Below are 24,622 nucleotides of genomic sequence, written 5' to 3'. Positions count from 1 at the left end.
TGCCGAGCAACATCATGGCATACTCGAAGGAAAGCGCAGCATCTCTGTTCCAATACAGCAGCTCACAGACGCCTTGTGCTGATCTACATCACCCTAGGAGTGATGAGAAGAAAGACAGAGCAAGGCCTATTGTGCTCTTTCAGGGCCCCGGCAGCTGATGGCAAGCTACATGACTGGGATTCGAACCAGCAGTTTTCCGATCACAGTGGCAGCGCTTACCTCATTGCACCACTCGGAGCCCTAATTAATACATTCTGCTACTTTAACCTGCATCCATTGCTGAAATTGCAAATTGCAAATGTACACACACAGCTTGTGTAGTACGAGTATTGACAAGTATAGGCAATAGAATAGGCCCAATCTCTAAAGCAGATATTAACACCAAGCATAATAAATGCTCAATTGGGGATAAATCCTGTACTGTGCAGGTCAATAATGAGTCCTACAGTCTGAAGAGCGCCTGGGTAAGCCTTGCTTTGTGTGTGGGTGAGCATTATCCTGCTGAAAAAAGCCAGCTAGAAGCCTTTTATTAGAGGCGACACATGTGACTAAGCTGTGGCTGTGGCTAAGTGTCTTTCTGCTGAGAGCTCAGATTTTTTAGAATAGCCTAAACAATGATAATACCCTAATCTTACTTAAAATGATAAACTTTTAGTCTATTTAAAGATCATTCTTAATATTCTTCTCACTAAAATATTTACAGTAACAGAAAATACACTCATTCTGAGACCTTAGATCTCTTAGGATGGCCAAAACAATGATAGTAAATTAAATTAAAATTAAATAAGTCTATTTAGAGGTAATTCAAAAAATTCTACTTAACTACTCCACTTAACTATTCATAGTATGCTGTGAATGCTATTGTCATGCTACTGTCCCTCTGAATCTGACTGTAAATCTCACTTCAGATATTTAACTCGTGTATCTATAGTATTCACAGTAACGGAAATTTTGACATGTTTTGCATGCTACTGTTTTTAAAAAGTAAGAACTGTTGGTCCACCTTCTAGGAAGGTAGCATCGTTTATGTAAATAACCTCTATGACTATTAATAAAAACATGAACTGGGTTGCGTGTGGGTGTTGCCGCCTACACCCCTGCTGGTTCATTTAAATGATCAGTTGGCGATAGATCTGGTGACCAGACAGACAAAGGATGTGCTGCAGTCTGAGCTGTCTGTGGGAATTTCTTGCTGTGTGTTGACGACCATAATCCTGCTCAAAAAAGGCTATTTGGAAGTCCTGCTGAGAGCTTGTATCTCTTATGATGGCCAAAACTATGATAATAGAAAAATGTACTTAAAATAAAAAAGAATTTAGATTCTTTGTATGAGCCAGTCTGACCTCGGGTCGTGATTTCCCACCACTATCCTCAGGCCAGGTCAAGTTGGGTTCAAGAAAAATACTATTTGTATTTTATATAAAGCTATGGTGAGACTGTGTTAAAAAAAATAAAAAATAAAAAGTTTCTTAAGTTAGAGTGTTATAATCAGACAGCTCTGGGGCTCACGCATACGTGAGTTCCTCCACTTGTCCGCAATAAGCACTTGACTTGCAGCGTTCTGTGTGTGTAGCTGTTTTTAATAAACATTTTATAAAATAATACAGGGGTTGGACAACGTAACTGAAATACCTGTTTTTAGACCACAATAATTTATTGTCCAGACAGACAGTTCTGGTAGAAACAGGAGAGGTGCACATTAAATTCTGCCATGATTTAATGGCAACAATCCGGGTTAGCACCTGAACATCCCTTTCAGACAGCTTCCCCTTACAGCGTCCACAGTTAATCCTGTTGGATTTGGTTGGTCCTTCTTGGTGGTATGCTGACATTACCCTGGATACCGTGGCTCTTGATACATCACAAAGACTTGCTGTCTTGGTCACAGATGCTCCAGCAAGACGTGCACCAACAATTTGTCCTCTTTTGAACTCTGGTATGTCTCCCATAATGTTGTGTGCATTGCAATATTTAGAGCAGAACTGTGCTCTTACCCTGCTAATTGAACCTTCACACTCTGCTCTTACTGGTGCAATAATGTGCAATTAATGAAGATTGGCCACCAGGCTGCTTCAATTTAGCCATGAAACTTCCAGCCAGTTTTATTGTCCAACCCCTGTAGGTCTATGCTTCTTTAGTGTTGCAATGTTAATTAACATCATTCTGAACAGATTTTGCTCATTCAAACAGCTTGAAATGTTTTGAAAACCTCAGTTTTAATGCTCTTACTTACTAAAAAAAATGTGGGGTTTAAATCAGTCTCTGGCTCGGGCTTATAATGACAGTTTATAGGGCGGATCTGGGCTGGCTCTGGCAGAACGTACAAAAGCCGGGTCGGGCTGGATTTTTTTTGGGTACGATCTAAGCTCTAATTTGGAGATCATTCTAGTTATTCTTTATGGTTAACTATTCATAGGAACATATAATTTTTGACATGTTTTGCATGCTACTGTGTCTGGAAAAAAAGTAACATATGTTGATACACCTTCCAGGAAAGCAGCATCTTTTATGCCAATAATCTCTATAACTTTTATTAATAAACACATAAATGAGCTTGCATGTAGGTGTTGCCACCTACACTCCTGCCAGTCCCATAAATCGTTGATTGTCGATCTGTTGGTCACCGGTTCAAAGCTGTGCCATCACAGCACAGGTGGTTGAGCTGTTAGTTTCTCTCTGATGAGATATGTAATCTGTTGGGATGGAAAAGACAATAATAATACAGTAATCTCACTTAAGATTTTCTACTTATCTACATATCTATCATAGTCTATCACAGTAATGGAAGTTTTGAGGTGTTTTTTTTTTTATTTCTCTAAAAAGTAACAAATGTCGGTACACCTTCTAGGAAGGCAGCATCGTTTTATGTAAATAACCTTTATAACTATTAATAAAAACATGAACTAGGCTTTGTGTAGGCGTGGGTATGCACGCACGCACGCAAGTCTTCTATTCAGTTGCTGCTTTAAGCTTTGGGTGGCATTTAATTGAGGGCACCGGAAACTGGCATTATAAACTTCAGATGAAGACATCATTCATCTATATTTTCCATATCAGGAAACTATCTTTCTGCATGCATGTGCAGGCCTATTTCATAATGATTGCTCTTCACCACTTCAGTGGGGTCTGCTGGCGACATGGCGCCATCTTTTCGGTGAGGGGGCTGCCAGTGCGTGCAGGAATGGGTCAGCCATTAGTAGATGAGTAGATGGAATAAATAGAAAGATGGAAAAAGACGCCGTATACTGGCACTGACTGAGCAACCACAGGGGTGTGAAAGTACAAGAGAAAGAGACACACACACACACACTGACAGACCGACAGAGAGACAGACAGACAAGAGAGATAGACAGGTGGCACTGATGTCAGCTGTGCTATTTATAGAGTTTGAGGAAATGACGCTTTCTCTCTTTCTCGTACGCCTCCACGCTTTCTCAAACACTGACTGACTCTGATAGGACTGTGATAGGAGGAACTATTGTAAACTTTTGTATTGTTGAGTTGCTTAAAGTACCATAGTGCAAAAACTAGACAAAATAAATGTAAATTGAGACCTCTATGTTTATATTAAAGAGCCACTAAACCCTAAAACTTAAATATATATATTTTTTCATTAATAGCTGAATTGTGTTACTTGGAACATTCCTTAGATTTTTTTTTTTTTTTTTACTTTTCTTAACCTTTCAAAAAAAAAAAAAAAAAACGCTTTTATTGTGGTCATTTCCGCCTCTGCAGCGCCCTCTCGGGTTCAACTGTGCTATATAGGCTAACAGGCAAAATATGCAATATGCAAATCAGACAATCAATAATACCGCCCCCCTGCTGACATCCAACCAACTGGGTTTCCCCGCTATCAGAGACACACTGCTGTTGCTGCTGCAGCTCAGCCAATCAGCTCTCCCCCTTCTGCCCTGCCTCTAAACCCATACATCACCCAGTGCCCCTCCCAAACTTTTCCTTCCATTTTTTTTTTTTGGCTTTTTTTTTTTTTTGAGCCGAGGGTGGAGTCAGAAAAAAATTAGGGGGTTAAGTGCCCATTTAAGCCAAAAAATCTGCCAATGGTGTAAGCTATTTTTATTTAAAAAGATTTCTTAAAATAAAATAATCAGTGGCTTATGAGTGTTAATCAAGATAATCAAGTCTAAATATTTAATGATATTAATGAGTCTGAAAAAGACTTAAATCTAATAAAAATCACTGATTTATGACTTAAATTTGAATACAAAAATTGATAGTAGAGATCAAATGAGGTAATGGTGATTTTTTAAAAAGAAATTAAGATTATTATTTCTAAAATTTGCAAAATAATCTTACACTTACAAAATGTTTGGTAAGAAAAAAAAAACAGAGAATAAAAATTAGATCATTTTGCTTGCTAAATATTTTTTTTTTTTTTTGCAGTGAAATTCTGTGTTTGATTCTCTTTTGTTCATTTAATTTATTACTAACTGGATTTATTTGAGTCACGTTACTCAGTGGTCATGTTCATTTTCTTTGGCTTGGTATGACTACTGCACTATGAGAATTTTCCTAAACTTTGCTAAAAAAAAAATCTATATATATCGCCTTGCTTACAGTATTGCAATGTATCTCACTGTATTAAATCGTAACCCCTGCATTATGATGCATATTATATCGCTAGGTTCTTGAATTATGCAGTCTCGTGTCCCTACTGCAGATTGAATCCCATGACCAGGCTGAGTGGTCGCACGCTGAACCGATTGCAGCCTTTCATGTAAACGCAGGAGGAAGTGGTCTGTTTTGTTTCCCTTTTTTCAGAAATATGTCATTATTATGAACAACACTGCCGATCGCTGCCACACTTGCTGATTTCCCCTTAAAACACAATGACATCACACGTTTGTGATGTGTCTTGTGGTTTCTTTGGCTTTTAAATGCAGAACTGACTTTTTTTTTTTCAACACTTGTTGCTATTAATATGAGAAGCTCCATGGAACCTATTGTTTTATCTATCTACTAGTGCATGTCAAAAAAATTAATTATCATTCTTTAAAGCATCATGCTTTATTTCAGTAATTCAGTTTAAAATGTGACATTCATATATTATATACATGTATTAAACATACAGAGTGATCTATTTTAAGCGTTTATATATTTTATTGTTGATGATTATGAAGCTTACAGCCAATGAAAACCCAAAAATCAGTGTCTCCGAAAATTAGAATATTATATAAGACCAATTGGTACTTTTAGCAGTGTGGGCAGTGTGCCAAGTCCTGCTGGAAAATGAAATCCGCATCTCCCTAAAAGTTGTTTTCAGCAGAGGGAAGCTGTAAGATATGAAGTGCTGTAAGATTTTGTGGGAAGACAAAACTGCACTGACTTTAGACTTGATAATAAAACACAGTGGATCAACACCAGCAGATGACATGTCTCTCGAAACCTGTGATTTTTTCAGAAGCAGACTTGGTTTTCCAGCAGGACTTGGCACACTGCCTACATGGCCAAAAGTACTATTATTATATCATATTCTATATGTTCTAAGTTTCAGAGACACTGATTTTTGTTTTTTTATTGGCTGTAAGTTATATAATAAAGAATAAAATAAATAAATGATTAAAATATCATATAATACATCTAAAGTTCAATGATATTCAATGATATTATTTCTTTTTTGAGCACTTGATGCACTAGTGTGTATTTATATCTGGTGTGAGAGCTTCTAATGCTCTGGAATTGAGGTTTTGATGGTTTTGTGGTTGAGTCTTACCTTGGCAAGCTAGGAAGCTGTTGGCCAATCGATGCTAAGCTAATGGGTTGTTTCTGAGGTAATTCCTCAGAGCCTGTTGACGTTGCCTTCTGTGAAAGTGTGGTACAGAAAGAGAAACCAGTGTCGGGTCAGGGGGGCTTCAGCACTTTAGCACGGTGGTGGGGGAGGGTGGGGGCAGGTGACAGTGACTGTGATGACACTACAGATATTAGTTGAGTGGAGTTGTAGCGTCGTCTGAAACCAGTGTGGCTTGCCCTCTCCTCAGAGGCTGCTGTGAAATACACCGCAACACATCATGACTCACCGGAGTGTTTTGAAAACTCCCGCTTGAGTGCCAAGCGTTTGATATTGTCGCAAGATTTCACTCACACTGTCTGATGTTGATTGAACGTTGACCGAATGTCTGCCTGTTTTTTTTTGTTGTTAGGTCATAGGAAGTGACCTCAGTTTGGGCCTTGTCATTTCAGGCTTCTCAGGAAAGCGTGTTTTGGGTTTGGCAGAAGTTCACGATAATTCCTCAAATATCATCAGACAGAGGAGGCGGAGCTTTATCTTCAGTTCCAGGGACCCGCTGTCATTTATTATCTAGAAGTTAAACCATTAACTACCATCATGTACCATTATGTAATTACATGGAAGTGCTGGTGATATATTAACCTTTAAATATTCCCCCTATTTTACTTTCTTTTTCTCCTAATCTCTTACCATTAGAAACACTTTTATAATATTTTATTGTATTTCACTGTTGTTTATGGGTTGTAGAAGCTTAGGGCTTATTTTATAACATATATAGATATGTCATCATCATCATCATCATCATTATCATCATCATTATCATCATTAAAAAAAAAGTTGTTTAAAGTTTATTAAAAGTTGTTTTCACAACTTTAGAAGCCAGAAGGAAGTTTCAGATTGAAATGTTACTTAAAGTAATGATATAGTTTGTTTATGTTTAGAAGATTTATTCATTTCATTATAAACAAAATACATTTTTACAGAAGAAAAAAATATACAAATTACAAATAAAATGAAAGGCAGCAGAAAGAAGAAAAAAATCTTATAATATCCGCCCCTTTTAAAAAAAACAAAAAACAAATAAACAACAGTTTATATAGTTACACATATGGTCATGTGTAATAGAAGAGTGGAGGACAGTGAGAGATGATTAAACACAGTGTTTAAAAACTCCAGCAGCACTGCTGCTGCTGTATCTGATCCACTCACTCATACCATCAGCACAACACACACTAAACAAAACCTTATACACCACCACCATGCTAATCACTGCTAATCACTGCAGTGTTGAGAATAATAAAGACCCACCACCCAAATAATAATAATAATAATAATTATAGTAGCTGCTCTGTGGTGTTTTTTTATCCTGTGGGGTTCTGAATATTGAAGAACAGGGTAAAAGGAGGATAATAATAAAGTAGTTCCTGTATGATCAGTGGAGTTGTGAAACAGTACAGGCCAAAAGTTTGGACACACCTTCTCTTTTTCGATGCGTTTTCTTTATTTTCATGACTATTTACATTGTAGATTCTCACTGAAGGCATCAAAACTATGAATGAACACATGTGGAGTTTTATGTACTTAACTAAAAAAGGTGAAATAACTAAAAAACATATTTTTGTATATTCTAGTTGCTTCAAAATAGCCACCCTTTGCTCTGATTACTGCTTTGCACACTCTTGGCATCATTCTCTCAATGAGCTTCAAGAGGTGGCCACCTGAAATGGAAATGGTTTTCCAACAGTCTTGAAGGAAGGAGTTCCCAGAGGTGTTTATTAGCGCTTGTTGCATGTTTGCCTTCTTCACTCTGTGAGAATCTACAATGTAAATAGTCATAAAAAATAAAGAAAATGCATTGAATGAAAAGGTGTGAAACTTTTGGCCTGTACTGTATATGAAATTCTCTGGGTTTTGGATTTACCCTTACCTTTTTTTTTATCTTAATCTGTATGTGTAAATATAAATATAGCATATTTTTTTGATCAGCGCATGCTAAACTAACCATGGGCCATTGATTTCTGTTGCTCTCAGATAACAGTGATTTGATCGCCTGCATGGTGGTGAGTAAAGATGGCATTCAGGCACAGCGCTTCCTGGCTGTGGACGTGTATCAGATGAGTCTGGTGGAACCGGATACCAAGCGATTGGGCTGGGGAGTTGTGAAGTTCGCCGGCCTTCTACAGGTTTGTTTTTGCTCTTGGAATCAGTGATTTCTTAAGAATATCTAATAATGGGAGCTGTGTTGTGTTAATCATAACAATATTCTGTAATAAATCCTGATTTAAGAAGTTTAAATGCTGGTAAATTCCTGTTTTGAGAGAGTGTGATACACCTGGCATACAGTCTAGAACAGGGGTGTCCAAACTTTTTTTGTTGGGGGCCAGAAGGAGAAATATATTTGAAGTCACGGGCCACAGACTCTATAATAAAACAAATAATGAAATATACCACTTTAAATAATACATTTTCCTGATTATTTCATTTACACACCATTTTACTTGACTTATCTTTGACAGTGTTGTGTAAACTAAGATTTTTCAAATTGATGTTTAATTTCATGATGACACTCTCTCTCTCTAATAGCTACTTACTCCATGGTTTGAAACTCTTAAGAGGGCTATCTAGTTAGTGGTGTTAAAAATTCATATTCTTTTTCCTCCACTAGACGTGTTAGTCTTCCACATTCTATAAATATGTATGGTTTTTTTTTCCTGCTTGAATTGACATCTATTGGTTAAACAAGGAAATGCAGCTTTCTGTGCCTTTCTAAAAAGGAACTCTGCGCAGAACTGTTATAATTCTAAGATCCCAAATCTGATGTGATTGGCTTCTTTAGGATCAGCTTAATTAGTGAAATGTTAAAATATTGTCTGAAACAAATGTAGCTGATACATTTTCCATATCTTTATTAATATTTGCACTGATTAACATAGGATTAACACCTTTCTTAATTGTTCTTTGTGTGTTTTTATAGATGTGTTTAGATAGTGTTTTTTTTTTTTACATATTCCACAGTAATCAGCATACACTGCTGACTAAATTTCCACTTGATTCCAGGATGTGAATAGAATGTTTTTCTTTTTTTTTTTTTTGTTATATCTGTTTGCGTTCTGGTTGTCCTGTTTCAGGACATGCAGGTGTCTGGAGTGGAGGACGACAGCAGGGCGCTGAACATCACCATCCACAAGCCCACCTCCAACCCCCACGCGAAGCCCCTCCCCATCCTGCAGGCCTCCTTCATCTTCGCTGATCACATTCGCTGCATCATCGCCAAGCAGAGGCTGGCCAAAGGTCGCATTCAGGCCCGGCGTATGAAGATGCAGAGGATAGCTGGTCAGTTCTACAGTGCTGTGGTTTCCTACAGACCTTTCAATGTCACTTTTTAAATAATCACGCTAAAGTTAAGTGGGTGCCGTAGAATAAGGGGTGGGCAATTTGGTTTTAAAATAGAGCAGTATTCTTGACTATGTGACTAAAATATTACTGCTATTAAATAAATGTAAAACTTGAATTTCATGTAAATATAACAAATATTTCAAATATTCAGTAGAAACATAAAAATCTGTAAACTTTTGTCTATTCTGTACACAATAGTAGCATCAAGATTTTGTATAAAATAAGAATCATAGGACAAAATAAAATATATATATAACATAATAACAATATAATATATAAAATAGCAAAAGAATCTACCACAAAAATAAACTACAGTATTAGTTTAATGCATTCATATAAACTGCAAATATATACAATTATACAAAAAAAATAACCTTAAAGCTTCTCAGTAAATTATAAACAGCTATGAAGGCAAAAAATTGATATTATTGTGATATTAATTTTTTTAAATCGCAGTTTTACTGTCATGATACATTGTGTACAATATGATACGGGGCAATATACATTTGTTGAGGATTTAAGGTGTTTTTAGTGTATAAATAGTATGTAATTTTTATTTTTATTTTTATTTCTTTTTGCTTTTTCCTATTTTTTCTAGCCTTGCTCAAATAAGGAAAAACAACTCATTTTATTAAGTAACGAATAGTGCTTCATTAAGCATAGTGTGCAGGTGGCTGAGATGAAGAGATAGCAGCTGATTGGCTGGGTTATCTTTTAGCCTATTAGCATTTTTAGCCCCTCCACTGGCTTTTGCTCCAGTAATAACTGTACTGGTGCATTCCTGTAGTCTATAGCCTTATTTTAGCATTTAGATTTTTTAAAATCTTGTTTCTATTATCTGCAAAAGCAAGTTATATGTTGAGTCAAGACTGTGATGTAACAGTTTTGAGGTTTTAGAAATGGCCTGTTTTACTGGGCTCTGTTTTACTTTGCTTCATGGTTTTAGCTTGTAAATGACGAGAGACAACATTGAGTGAATCCTAACAAAATATGAATTATTTAACTGTTATAATATGTCATAATAAGGCACATTTAACCTTACAGCCTTTTTCAGGAACCAATGATGATTGGACCAATAGAAAGGCTCCAGAATGTCCTGGAATATAATCTTTTTGCATTATCTTCCATTGAAAGATAAACGTTTTTCCTTCTGCTGTAAATGTGCCATTTTGGAGATAAGAAGTGGCGACAAAATAAACAGCTTTGAAAGTGGCTCAGCCAATCATATTTTAGAATCAGTTTAAAGTACCGTTTACTTTTAAAAGGCTTGTTTTGGCTATTTTTTTTACAAGGTTAAACATAATAACTGTGATAGTATATCGGCAAGAATATATTCCATTTGATTTGACTAAAAAATGCTTTTATCCTTCAGTTTTTCAGAAGAATGCCGACTTCCTTCGTCTAAACTTCTCTATCATTTGAGCTGCATGCACTCAGGTCTTAAGAAAAAAAAAGAACAGTTGCTGATGTTGATTTCTATGTTGAATTTATTGAGGTGAAATGATAAAAACACTCCTAAATCCACAGTCAGAACTGTGTTTACAGTATAAATACAGAGCAACCTTCTACCAACTGATGGATTGGATTAAAACTCGGCTTAGAAACATTTAAAACTGTTGAAGGTGCTGTACACATTTTCAGTCCAATATATTTGGTAACATTCAGCTAATGTTTCCTCAGCATGACTATGCTAATTGTCCTGCGTGACCAACATTTTAACCCCCCTGACCATTGAAAAACAGCAAAAACTATCTAAAAGCCGCTGGACCAGCTGGACTTTTCAGAGGGGTTGTTTTGTCCTGTTTGCGAATGATTATATTAGATCAACGCAATATTTTGGAATGACGGCAGCATTTAGGAGAATGTTTGTTTACAAAATAAAAAAATATTCACATGCATACTTACGGCTGCAATGTCAGCTCTAAAAAGAAAATGTCAACATGGAATTTAATTGTCCACGCGTCATTAATGTGTGATGGTGCTCGTGAGGGTGCGTGAGAAAAAAGGGCCGAGCGAGGAAGACATATGCACATATTAAGAAATAGAGAATCCTGATTGGCCTCTCCTTATGCTTAATTGGCCAGTGAGGTTTTAGCGTAGGTGGGACTTATTATTATTATTATTATTATTATTGTTATTATTATTATTATTATTATTATTATTATTATTATTATTATTATTATTATTGTTATTATTATTGTTATTATTATTATTATTATTATTATTATTATTATTATTATTATTGTTATTGTTGTTATTATTATTTTATTTTATTTTATTTTTCATTATTTTTTCAACTCTGAATCTAATAACATGTATTGTAACTATTCAAGACATGTACTGGTAAAACTCAGGCAGCTTTACTTACTTTTTAACAAGGTTTCTAATAATTTACATTTATGACCAAAAAATCACTCCTGTTACTGGAACTCACTCCTGTTCCTTTTTATGTTTTAAGTAACAGAAATGAAAGTAACAGGAATTAGTTTTTAGCATAGTCATTAGTTGCAGCCCTAGTTATACTGCAGATTCATATACAGCACCTTTAAATTTCTTTAAATAAAAAGTTAAAATATGTTTTATTTTGTTTGTGTATTAAAACCTGTTGTACATTATTGAAATTAGTCTGGATTTCAGTTTCTCAGTATGTCTCTATTTTTATAAATTCTTTTTTTATTCTCTCTCTCTCCCTTTTCATCTTGTAAGTGTTATCTGTCTCTCTCGCCCCTTTTATTTCCCAACTCTTCAAAACAATTAAACATCTAAACATTATTGCTTTCTTTTTTTTGTTGTTTGTTTTTCTCCTGTAGCTCTTCTGGACCTCCCTGTCCAGCCGTCGTCTGAAGTTCTGGGTTTTGGTCAGCCTGCAGCTTCATCCTCTCAGCTGCCCTTCCGCTTCTACGACCAGGCCCGACGAGGCCCCGCCTTCGCCTCTGTAGATAAAGTTCCAGGTAATTCAAGATAACAACATTGTAATTCCACTCCAGGTACTAAACAACACAGTCTAATCTTAAGCTTCAGTTAACACCTATTGTGTGTAGCTGCATACAAATAAACATTGTGAGATACTGAAACACTTATAGTTATATAAGACCTTAAACATCTTAAAATGTTTTAAATCCATTGCTTAAAAGTTTAAAAAATACCACTGACAGTATATTCAATTTTGGTTTTATTGCCTTTCGAAATTACCAAACATAAAAATGTGAGTATTTTAGGTCGATAAAATTAAAAACTTTACTTGGGTTTAATAATACATCTTAGTTAAAATATCAATAATTAAATTAAAAGTTTGTCCAAAGTAACTTTGTGTAACAACATTTGTGTTAAAATTATTTATTGAGCTTGTTTATATAACTACATTTTCCCCAGATTTTTTATTTATTTATTTTTTATTATTATTTTTTTTTTTACATTTTATATCCTTTTATATCCTTGAGTGGCAGAAAGGAACTATATACAGGGTTCGTACGATCATGAAAAATCTGGAAAATGGAATGTTCAGGCCTGGAGAAGTTTTGGAAAATTTAAAATATCCAGAAAATGTAAAAAAAAAAAAAAATAAAAAAAAAAATATGGAAAATTTAAACGTTTATTTCCCTTTATCGACTGAGAAAAGCTGTTTTGGTTTGGGTAAATTAATCACATGTATGAGTGAGTTTCAGCTGCACTATAACTTGTCAATTCAATGCAATTAATGCTGTTTGGCATCATTCAGACAAATATAAGGCATTGACATACTAAATATGCAGAAATTGTATTTAGCTAGTAAAATATCAATGTCAGTTTTTATTATTATATATTTTATATTTTAAGATATAGGCCTACTATAATCAGTTTAGACATGGATTTTTACTTGTATTGTCCATGTAAAGATTGTATAGTAATGAAAATTTGGTGTGAAGTCATGGAAAAGTCATACAAAAGTCATTGAAATGTATAGATTAAAAAATGTATGAACACTGTATATAAGTGTAATGGTAAGTAAGTAGGTAAGAAATGTGTTTTTAGGACCCGACAACCTAACATTAATCATTGATCCTCAACAGCTCTCATATTTCACATAGACTCCTTTTGTACTTTTAAAATATAATAGAAAAATATTTAAAAAAAAAAAAATTTTATCTTATTTTTAATTTTATTGGAGTTTTTTTTTTCCTCTTTTCACTAATAGGATGAGATACTTTCAATGATAATTATAGCTCTCTCCACAACAACACAGACGCAGGTCAGTTCTTCCAAACGGGCGTTTCTTTATTGGACACGTCTTTTAGCTTGGGTGCCACACAGTAACTTAGTCACGCCGTGAGAACTGTATTTGTAAACGAAAACAGTAAAATAATATCAACAAAGGTACATAATACATGGTCAAAATGAACTTAAATACTACAAACAAAATACCTCGTTGGCTGCTTGTTGAGGAAAGTGGTTCTTGAGTCTTGGAAAGTTCCTTTTTACAGTCCGTTTGTACTGCAGACGTCGGTGCTTGTATTTCTTGTGAGCTAGCAGAGTCTCGAGATATTAGCTAGCCTGCTACTGAAGTAAACACAGATCTCATATCCGCCAAACATTCTCGCGAGATGCGTGCCACCCTTTACACAGTATTTTAAACACCAAAAAACAATGAATTTACAGTATATTAAATCAATGTAATTTTAATCTAACATTAAACACTGAGCATATTATTTATTAATTATTTACTTAATGAAAATAAATGGAATGCTTTATGCATCAACATCAGCACTTACAATAATGTTTCCAGCTTACTTTATCATCATCAGCAGCCACAGCAGTGAGCTGTGAGGTGTTGTGCAGCTGTGGAGATGAGTGGTCTCGTCGCAGCTCATCAGCCTGCTCGCTCACAGTCAGCAGTCTTACTAACCTTCTAATCCCAGTTCTGCTTTCTCCTGAATTTCTGAAACAGTTCTCCATCTCAAGGCTGTGGTTTCCTCTGTATCGTTTCATTGAGTTTTCAGAAGCTGTAGCTTCCTCTGAACCTGAGCGTGATCAGTCTCGGTCTGTTATCAGGATGATCTAAGCCTACTTGGATTTCACGTTTCTTCTTTTCAGTCGCAGCTCAGTGGAGCGAGTTACCCTTTGGGTTTTAGATGGAATTTTAATGCGAGGACTTTTCAGATGAACAGAAAACACACACACATCCTGTTGGTGACATCTTCCATTTAGCGGCTAATGAATTGAGATGGGTTATCTGTAGTGGGTACAGAAATAATTGTGTTCATAATGGGAGGCCTGTTCCATTTTACTGGCTGTTCTTCATAATTACTAGTGAAGGAAATGTCAGTGTTGTTGGGCGTATCTGGATGACATTCTCAATTGATGCTTATCTTCTTTCACAGTGAAGACTTAAGTGGTTAAAGTGTTTCAGTGAAGCGCAGGTGTGTGTGTGTGTGTGGGGGGGGGGGGTGTTGGGGGAAAGATTCAAGAGCCATTGGCACAAGACAGGGGTAACAATTAAAAAATATATTGAAAAATATGTTTTTTTTTAATAATATTTAAACATTTTTAGGAGATTAATAAAATCTGATTAAAAGAAAAGACAAAATCCAGCACAAAATGAACCGTCTTCTATTAATCTTTACATTTAACTAGTAATTAATGTTTTGTTTCTCAGTTAAAACGACTACAAATTTTATTGTCGATTAATCGTTAATTTGTAACAGTACTGCATTACACACAGTGCTGGAGACAGAAACGCAATGGGAGATGGGAGGTAAATGTCTCACGCACACAGTTCACACTTAACTTAGTCTGCAAAATCTCCAAAAGCGTCCAAACATAACAGATTACATATTTAATCAATAAATATCAGTAATTTCCACATTTGAACAACATCTAAACATATAAATGCCTTTTAAATCTCATATTCAGCTGTTTCTATTGTTTTAGAGACGGGGGACATGGCAGATAGCAAATAATGATTAGATTAGCCACCTACCAAAAGAATCATTAGTTGCTCCTATTAGTTGACCCTACTCATTAAACACACACACACACACACACACACAGTATATCTAAATCAAGCTGCTGAAACCGCAGTTGAATGATGTGCTATAGATCGCTAGGTATCACTTTTAAATAAGCCTACCTTTATAAAGGGTTTATAAATGGTTTACAATTAGTTTATTAATGGTTACTAATTCGGTTGTAAATGCCTTAAAAATCCATAAATCATTAATAATTAGTTATAACACATACGTAGAAAGGGCAACACTATAGATGGCTGTGGGTTCACTATTGTTGCCCTTTTTACATATGTGTTATAACTGATTATTAATGATTTTTAAGGCATTTACAACCTAATTAGTAACCATTAATAAACTAGTTGTAAACCATTTATAAACCCTTTATAAAGGTAGGCTTATTTTAAAGTGGTACTGATCGCTAAAATAGGGCCCAATGTGTTTTTCTCTATTTTTATGCTTTTTTTTTTACATTGTACATTTTATATTGAAGGCATTAAAGCTATACAGGAACACATGCAGAAAGTTTTAAACAAAACCAGAATATCAGCCACCAGGAACATATATATATATATATATATATATATATATATACTGATACTCAATACTGATATATATATATCAGTATTGAGAGAGATTGAGGTAATATAATTAAAGCGAGTAAACTTTATGTTAAATCTATTTTTCTCTTCCATTCTTTGAAGTGACTATTGTGTTTAGGAAACTGGGTGATTAATATAGGTCCTCTGGTCACCTCAGATGACTTTAAAGCTCCTGTGGTTCCCAGAACTGTTGGCTTCTAGCCAGCTTCTTTAAATACGTCTGGTCTCGCCTCGCCGGCTGGTCTGGTGCTGCAGCGGCTGATTCATCACTGATACATCTTCACCTTTACCATTACACACACACCAACACCAGATCTCTGCCAGAAAGTACCAGCTTATTAATAGAAAACCCCCTGCCTCTGCGTGTGTGTGTGTGTGAATAAATACATTTCATTAAAATACACACATCTGCACATTGTCATATCGTCACTGTCCAATGAAAAACACTTATCTCCAAAACAGCAGGTTTACAAGAGAGAGAAAAAACCTGGTAAATGAGTTTATTTCAGGTCATTTTGAAGAGTTTCTATTGGTCCGTTCATCAAGAAATTTTGGCACAGCGTAAGGGACAGTTTGTCTGCTCAAATTATGTAGTAAACTAAAAATCAACAAAAAATGGAGAAAAGTGTTTTTTTTTTTTTGGACAGTAATAATATACAAATGTCTGATACAAAAAGTTTATGTTATAGGTTTATGTTTGAGTAAAATGAACATTGTTGTTTTATTCTATAAACTACAGACAACATTTCTCCCAAATTCCAAACTAAAATATTGTCATTTAGAGCATTTATTTGCAGAAAATGAGAAATGGCTGAAATAAAAAAAAAATATGCAGAGCTTTCAGACCTCAAATAATGCAAATAAATCAAGTTCAGACATCAATATTTGGTCAAATACCGTTTTTAATTTTTTTATTAAACCATTTTCATGCATCTTAGCATGTTCTCCTCCACCAGTCTTTCACACTGCTTTTGGATAACTTTATGCTGCTTTACTCCTGGTGCAAAAAATCAAGCAGTTCAGTTTGGTTTAACGGCTTGTGATCATCCGTCTTTTTCAATTTTGTAAAATTAAAGAAAACTCATAATTTTTAAGTGCTCTCTTATTTTTTTACTTTTAAAAGGACTTTTTTTGTTACAGTAACAGCTGTATGTCTCTCAGGAGTAGTTTTTGTCAGCATTTCTCATTTTTTTTACCCATTTTTTCCTGACACTTGTGAACCACAATTTACAGCTAATCGTGCCGCAGTGAGTTTAGCTTCCAGTTACAGTAATTTTCCTTTTTCTTCCTTTTTTTAGGTTCCAGTTAATACAGTAGGTAGATAAATTTAAATGGATTGTTATCAGATACGCTGGAATCAGAGACTGTTAGCCCATCAGTTTAGCTGTCGTTTATCAGAAACTCTATCAGACTGATGGGGGAACAGTCAGACAGGCTGGGGGGAACGTTTTACTGATTTATAAATGAAGACCAGAGCAGGAAACCGAGCTGAGTCAGGAAACTGAAACTACAATAAACAATACAAACTCACAGAGAAAACAGAAGTGTTACCGAGATTTACTATAAGCGGTTGTTTTTATTCACACTTTTTCCTGTTGGCTTATCTACATCACTGATAAAATAACAGAATAGTGATGAATCACTCATTATTTAGTAGTTTGAGTTAATTATTACCTATTCCAGCAGCCCTTATAATAAGTTTTGTACCAAGTTTTGTTACCGTACCAAGTTTATCGTAAACATATTCTCTTAAATCTCTCTGTTCTGATGCAATTTTAGGTCTAACTTTAGTAATACCTTTGTCTAAATATCTAGTTTACATTTTATAAATGCTCATACTCGGACACACAAAACAGCTTGCTGTATTTTACTGTATTTTATTTATTTATTTATTTATTTTACACATATTTTTTTACATCTGCCGGTTGTTCTTTACATTGTATCAAAATTTCAATAATAATTGAAACAAAAAATGCTCCAAAATGATTTAAAAATATATATATTTTATTGACTTTGGAGACTTAGAAGTTTTTTGCAACAGTATGTTAAACATATTCACTCATATCACCATGAGACAGCAAAAAGTCTTGTTAGATATTTCATAAAAAACTGTGCGTATTATAGTTTTTCTAATTGTAATTTTCTTTTTTCTTTATTCTTTTTTTTGTTGGGCCCGCCACCACCCCCCCTCTTCGGAGGACTAAAAATACTTTATTATTTATTACTTATTAAACCCCTCCTACATCCCACCACCCAACACTTCCAATTTCACTACAAAAAAAAAACAAAAAACAAAACAAAGCAATTTTTTTCCATATTTTTCATTTTATTTCAATAAAAAATGTTTATTTAAAAATCCAAAATGTTATTTTAGCCAATAACATATTTACATCTGTAATATGTCAGGGTATATAGCAGGAATAAAAAAAATAGGGGATTTTAGTTTGATCCCCCATCTTTGCAAAATATGATGTTTTGTGGGGACACTTTGGTGGTCCATTTTTTTTTTTTTTATGCAAAATTTGTTGCTTTACTTATAAAAAGTGTGAAGTAAGTTACATAAGTAAAAGAAAAGAAGGTCACTGAGGTTAAGATTATGATAAGGTGCATATAAATTAGCTATAGCTATTAATATGTGTATGGTGTGAATGAAAACTTGTCTCTGATCACTAATGGCATAAAAACTTCAACAATGAGTGTGTGTGAGAATGGGTGTGGATTTCAGGTAGGCTCTGGACCATATTGATCCTTAACGGGAAGAATAGATAAGAAACTGGATTGATGAATAAATAAATGAATGATTGTAACCTTCCATGTTGTTTTTGCCTTTCCAAGCTCAGTGATTGATGTGTAATATATCTGTGTGTGTGTGTGTGTGTGTGTGTGTTTCTACAGGTTTTGCAGTGGCCCATGTCGCCCAGCACAGTCCCTCGCCCCTGTCCTCCCCCTCCCCCAGCTCCAGTGGCAGCACCAGTCACTGTGACTCGGTCACGGCCAGCAGCGTGTCGGTGCAGTCTGCCACACAGAGCCCATCAGGTAACACACTATATACACTGCGCACACACACACACACAGCTACCTGTAGTGTAACTGTATCTCTCTCACACAGTGTTAAATCACACACTAACAGCATTGTTATGAAATAGTGCAGGACTGTCTGTGAGAACTGGGCTTTTCGGGGCTTTTAGACGGACGGTGCTTGGACATGTTTTTCTCTAACCCACCCACAGCAGTGATGCTCGGGTCCTGCACTGACTGCATCTGTGTGTCTGTGTGTGTGTGTGTGTGTGTGTGTGTGTATCGTGTGTGTGTGGGGGGGTTGTTTTGACTGCTATTACTCGCAAAAGGTCAGTCACCTGACAAAGATTTCCTGAGAAAAGAAATTAATGAAGTATGATAAGAAGTTCATAAGAAAGTTATGTTTTATTTTTTGTATGTTTTTAGACATTTTACAGCTTGTCATAAACTAAATGGCTTTTTTAGTTTAAGATATTAAGTTAAATCCATGCAAAATAAAAAAAATAGAATATAATAAGGCTAAGTTGGGCTGGACCATAATTCAATATCAACATACATTGCAATTTCCTGCCCTGCACTGCATCAGTGTGTGCTATTTTGTCTGCTACTACTAACTAGAAGCCAATTACTTTACAAAGAATTCTTAAGAAAAAATCTTACAAAGAATTCACACTAGAATTAGCGCTGAGGAGTTCATAAGAATGGGCTCCATTCACCACTATCTTCCGAAGAATGTTCTTAAATTGGTTCTTGAGAAAAGTCCAAACCAAAACTTTTAGGAGTTTTTTTTTTCTTAAAAAAAAAAGGGGGGTACTAAATTACAGCAAACACGTAAAAAGCCTTTAAATTCTTCATAGCAGTTATAGCAATTCATAGCAGTTAATATTAGCATGTTTTAGTATGACTGCATTAGCCAGCACTAGTCTGGATCACTTTACCTAACTTATATTACCTGAATTACCTTCAATGAGGTTCTGATAGCTAAGCTCATTGGTTAGCCAGCATCTGTCCTTTCTTCCTTCTAAAGTCTGGGATTTATGACAGACCGTTCTTGGACATCTACTGGTAGTATTACTATATCACTCGCTGTGTTAAACCTCCTTGAACATGTTTTTCTCAAACCCTCCTAAAAGCAGAGATGCTCAGCTCCTGCACTGCATCAGTCTGTGCTGTTTTATCTGCTGTTATTCACCAGAGGCCTGATTAATTCATGAAAGCTTTCCTAAGAAAAAATACAAAATACTTACAAAGAAAGTAAGATTAACACAAATTAAGAATTTCATAAGAAATAGGAATCTTTCAAAAGAAATTTCTTCCTAGAATCAGTTTGGGGCCCACATTTATTTAAGTCAACAAAAAAAACGCATCCAAAAAAAGTTTCTAATAACTTCCTTAAGATTATCTTTGTTCTTGACTCATAGTCATTCTGCATATTACAGCTTACCATAAACAAAAACAAGACGTTTTTAGTTTATATTATTCAGTTAAACCTGTGCACAACGATGAAAAATATATTTTAAAAAAATAGAAAAGCTTTTAAAATGCTTTTATAACAATGGATCCCAAATTGTTCTAATAAAATGAAACATTCCCAAATAAAAATACACAGGTGAAATAAGGCCCTAATTTCCAAGTTTCTAAATATTCCTCAAATTATTTTCTTAATATTTCTTAAAATGCAAAGATTGTATTGTTTAATGTATTTTGAGCCACACAGAACTAGATAGATACTAGATAGATGATGCTAAACATTTTATTGTATTTGATTTGTGCGATTAGAGTCTAAAAAAAATGAACTTAAACCTGCCGTTTGCTGGCTCTCCCTTCTGGCTCTCTCCCACACTCCCTGCATTCTGTATAGCAGTGCTCTGAGACACAGCAGGTGTGAGTGTATTTGGGGAGTGTGCACCTGCTGCCGCTGCCTCTGCTGATAAAAAAAAAATGGAAAGGAAAAATGCAATGTTTTGACTCGTATGGTGTATATAAAAGCTTCAGCGCACTTCTTTAAGGCTCTATCAGGGAGATTTGGGATTGATTTTGATGATGCTTTCCAGATGCAGATTTTGCTTTTGAGCTTGGCTCTTTATGTACTGTTTTTAAACAAGCGGTCTTAACCCCCGGAACAAAAACACAGTGCCTTCATCCGTAGAGTCGTATTAAGATAACGTTGTGAAAGTGATATATATATTGCGAATTCCTTCAGGGAATGCTTCCCCCTAGGCATTCTCCCATCCAACTTTGAATTCCAGGAATTAAACGGAAAGAGTAAGTTAGATTTTCCATAGATTTTTAGCTATATTTTTGTCTTTATATCTAAAATGTGTTCTAAAATATATTCAGAGCTGAAGTGGTAACTTTTTTATTTTTATCACCCCAACTTTTTACTGTGTTGCAGGCCTGAAATGTAGAAATGGTTATATATTATTAAATGCAAAAAAAAAAAAACCCGGAACAAAAACACGTGCCTACATCCCTAGAGTCGTATTAAGATAACGTTGTGAAAGTGATATATATATTGCGAATTCCTTCAGGGAACGCTTCCCCCTAGGCATTCTCCCATCCAAGTTTGAATTCCAGGAATTAAACGATAAGACCAAGTTAGATTTTCCATGAATCTCAGAAGGATATTAAATGACGATTTTTTTTTTTATTATTATTTTTTCCTTTAATTTTATCCACTTTCTGAGAATTTTAGATGAGCTACTTAAGATGAGCATCTCAATGCTCTCATGTTCTAGGCTGCAGCGTCCAGATTCAACGTAGTGCTCTCTGCAGAAAAGCGTGCTATTAATCAGTGCGTGGGCGGGGCTGAGCGTAAGACTGCTCTGTCATAGCGGCTCCTCCCACAGCTGTGAGAACAGGGCCTGGTGGTCGAGGAGTGTGGTTTTGGAAAAACCTGAAAGCCTTTCGAGCTCGTCGCACCGCAGAAGCCCAGGATAGCAGCTCCGGTGAGCTTCGAGAAGATAAGAGAGTGTGTTGTGGCTTCTGTGAAGTCTCCTACAGATTTCGCTCTCTGAACTGGAGGTGGTTGACTAATTCAGATATGGGCTTTTTTTTTTTTCTCTCTTCTCTCTCTCTCTGTGTGTGTGTGCTAATCTCCCTCTGACTCTGTGAATCAATGTAATTACTTCACAGTTAGACAGAACTGTGAGGCGGAGTGACCTTTAAGCTTTAAGCTTTACTCTTAAGTGAAATTGTGGGCTGGAGAAGCGTCCCTCCTCCCCTCCTCACTTCTCTGGAAGCTTTCTCTCAGAAGAAAGAGTCAGAAGAGTTCAAATTAAGAGCTGCAGAGACACTAGTGCTCTTCCCTTTATGTGTACAGGGTAAATCTGTGGTCAGTTGCATTGGTGAGGGTTTTTTTTTTCCTTTAATATAAACAGAGTGTCCAGTTTATGAGGTACAATGAGTAGCAATAGCTGCAGCTTGTGGGCATTTTATCAGAAACCCCTTTAATTCAAAAACATTCCATTCAACATGGGCGGAGGTGGACCTACAGTAAAGTTGAAAAGTAAAAAAATAAGAATATCATTGAAAAGTAACTTTATTTTAGTCATTCAGTTCAAAAAAGTGTGAAACCCATATATTATATAGATGTATTACACACAGATTGATCTATTTTAAGCGTATATTTCTTTCATTGTTGATAATTATATGCGGATTTCATTTTCCAACAGGACTTGGCACACTGCCAAAAGTACTAATTGGCCTTATTTTATATTCTAATTTTCTGAGACACTGATTATTGGGTTTTCATTGGATGTAAGCCATAATTATTACCGTATTTTTCGGACTATAAGGCGCACTTAAAAACTTTTAATTTTCACAAAAATTGACAGTGCGTCTTATAATACGGTGCGCCTTTTGTATGGATTTTACTCGTCAGGTTGTAAGGAGCAGTAAACACACACTCCGTGCAGCGTTATAGAGAGTTTCAGTGCTATACAGAGTCCAGAGCCGTGCAGCTCCGAGGCTGAGCAGCAATAGCATTAGCTAGATGCTAACCGCTAAGCTAGCTAGCTTATTCACTGAGATCAGTATTATCTAAATTTTACTCGTCAGGTTGTAAGGAGCAGTAAACACACACTCCGTGCAGCGTTATACAGAGTTTCAGTGCTATACAGAGTCCAGAGCCGTGCAGCTCCGAGGCTGGAGCAGCAAATAGCATTAGCTAGCTTATTCACTGTTCAGAGATCAGTATTATCTAAATTTTACCCGTCAGGTGTAAGGAGCAGTAAACACACACTCCGTGCAGAGCAGCAATAGCATTAGCTAGATGCTAACCGCTTAGCTAGCTAGCTTTTTCACTGTTCAGAGATCAGTATTTTCTAAATTTAGCACTTTTAATACTGCTGGAGCAGTATTATTAGAGTTAGATGCTAATCGCTAAGCGTTCACCGTTCAGAGGTGAGTTATCGGCCTGTAAGTCTGTGCTGCTTTGCCTGGCTAGCATTAGCTAGATGCTAAGCGCTAACTCTCTCAGAGGTGAGTTTTATCAGCCTGTAATCTGCTTGTTTACCGTGTTAAAACAAGCTACGGGGGACGAATCGCTAGCTAATATCTCACTGTCTTACCAGAACACGCAGGATTACTCAGTGTAACGCTGTCGTTTAAGTTTGGGTTAACTTTACTAGTTTAGGTGACTAGCTAGCGTGCTAGCGGATAGCTATGCTAACGCTGGTGCAGCAAGCCTTAGTGGACATCTGGAAATCTAAGCTTACTGTAAATAAACTGAAGCACGTTACTCACCCAAATAAACAGTTTTCAGGAGAGGAATCTGTGTAGATTCATATCCAGCACTCGTTTGACTTTGAAAGAGCTAGATTTATATATACTGAGACGCTCCACCGGCAAGCGACCACCCCCGGTGGGGGAAGGGAAACATGGCGCCACCCCTGTTCACTTTGATATAGGCACCCTTTCTAGTGTCACTTAACGCGCCTTATAATGCGATGCGCCCTATGTATGGAAAAATAGCAGAAAATAGGCGTTCTTTGATAGTGCGTCTTATAATACGGTGCGCCTTATAGTCCGAAAAATACGGTAATAATAAAATAGATTTTTAGCTATATTTGTGTCTTTATATCTAAAATGTGTTATATACAGTTGTGGTCAAAAGTTTACATACACTTGTAAAAAAACATAATGTTATGGCTGTCTTGAGTTTTCAATAAGTTCTACAACTCTTATTTTTCTGTGATAGAGTGATCGGAACACATACATGTTTGTCACAAAAAACAGTCATAAAATTTGGTTCTTTCATAAATTTATTATGGGTCTGCTGAAAATGTCACCAAATCTGCTGGGTCAAAAATATACATACAGCAACATTAGTATTTGGTTACATGTCCCTTGGCCATTTTCACGGCAACTAGGCGCTTTTGGTAGCCATCCACAAGCTCCTGGCAAGCTTCAGGTCGAATGTTTGACCACTCTTCTTGACAGAATTGGTGCAGTTCAGCTAAATGTGATGGTTTTCTTGCATGAACCCGTTTCTTTAGCACTGTCCACATGTTCTCAATGGGGTTTAAGTCAGGACTTTGGGAAGGCCATTCTAAAACCTTAATTCTAGCCTGGTTTAGCCATTCCTTTACCACTTTTGATGTGTGTTTTGGGTCATTGTCTTGTTGGAACACCCAACTGCGCCCAAGACCCAACCTTCGGGCTGATGATTTTAAGTTTTCCTGCAGAATTTGGAGGTAATCCTCCTTCTTCATTATCCCATTTACTTTCTGCAAAGAACCAGTTCCACTGGCAGCAAAACATCCCCAGAGCATAATACTACCACCACCATGCTTGACAGTAGGCATGGTGTTCCTGGGATTAAAGGCCTCACCTTTTCTCCTCCAAACATATTGCTGGGTGTTGTGGCCAAACAGCTC

The 24,622-nt window shown here is 35.9% G+C and overlaps 1 protein-coding gene across 5 annotated transcripts in view; it reads left to right on the top strand.

Annotated features, from left to right (window-relative positions):
- The window catches only part of clec16a (C-type lectin domain containing 16A), a 95,390-nt gene that overhangs the window by 61,147 nt on the left and 9,621 nt on the right, over window positions 1-24,622 (top strand). For all 5 annotated transcript variants that reach the window (XM_049467792.1, XM_049467793.1, XM_049467794.1 and 2 more), the window contains 4 exons: window positions 7,778-7,929; window positions 8,875-9,079; window positions 11,953-12,093; window positions 18,621-18,761. In XM_049467792.1, coding sequence (XP_049323749.1) covers window positions 7,778-7,929; window positions 8,875-9,079; window positions 11,953-12,093; window positions 18,621-18,761 — 639 coding nt within the window. The remainder of the gene's footprint in view (window positions 1-7,777; window positions 7,930-8,874; window positions 9,080-11,952; window positions 12,094-18,620; window positions 18,762-24,622) is intronic.

Source organism: Astyanax mexicanus, chromosome 19 (genome assembly GCF_023375975.1).
Source record: "Astyanax mexicanus isolate ESR-SI-001 chromosome 19, AstMex3_surface, whole genome shotgun sequence".
Taxonomy (NCBI): domain Eukaryota; kingdom Metazoa; phylum Chordata; class Actinopteri; order Characiformes; family Acestrorhamphidae; genus Astyanax; species Astyanax mexicanus.
Note: the sequence above shows the minus strand (reverse complement) of the source record. Positions and strands in the feature narration are given on the sequence as shown.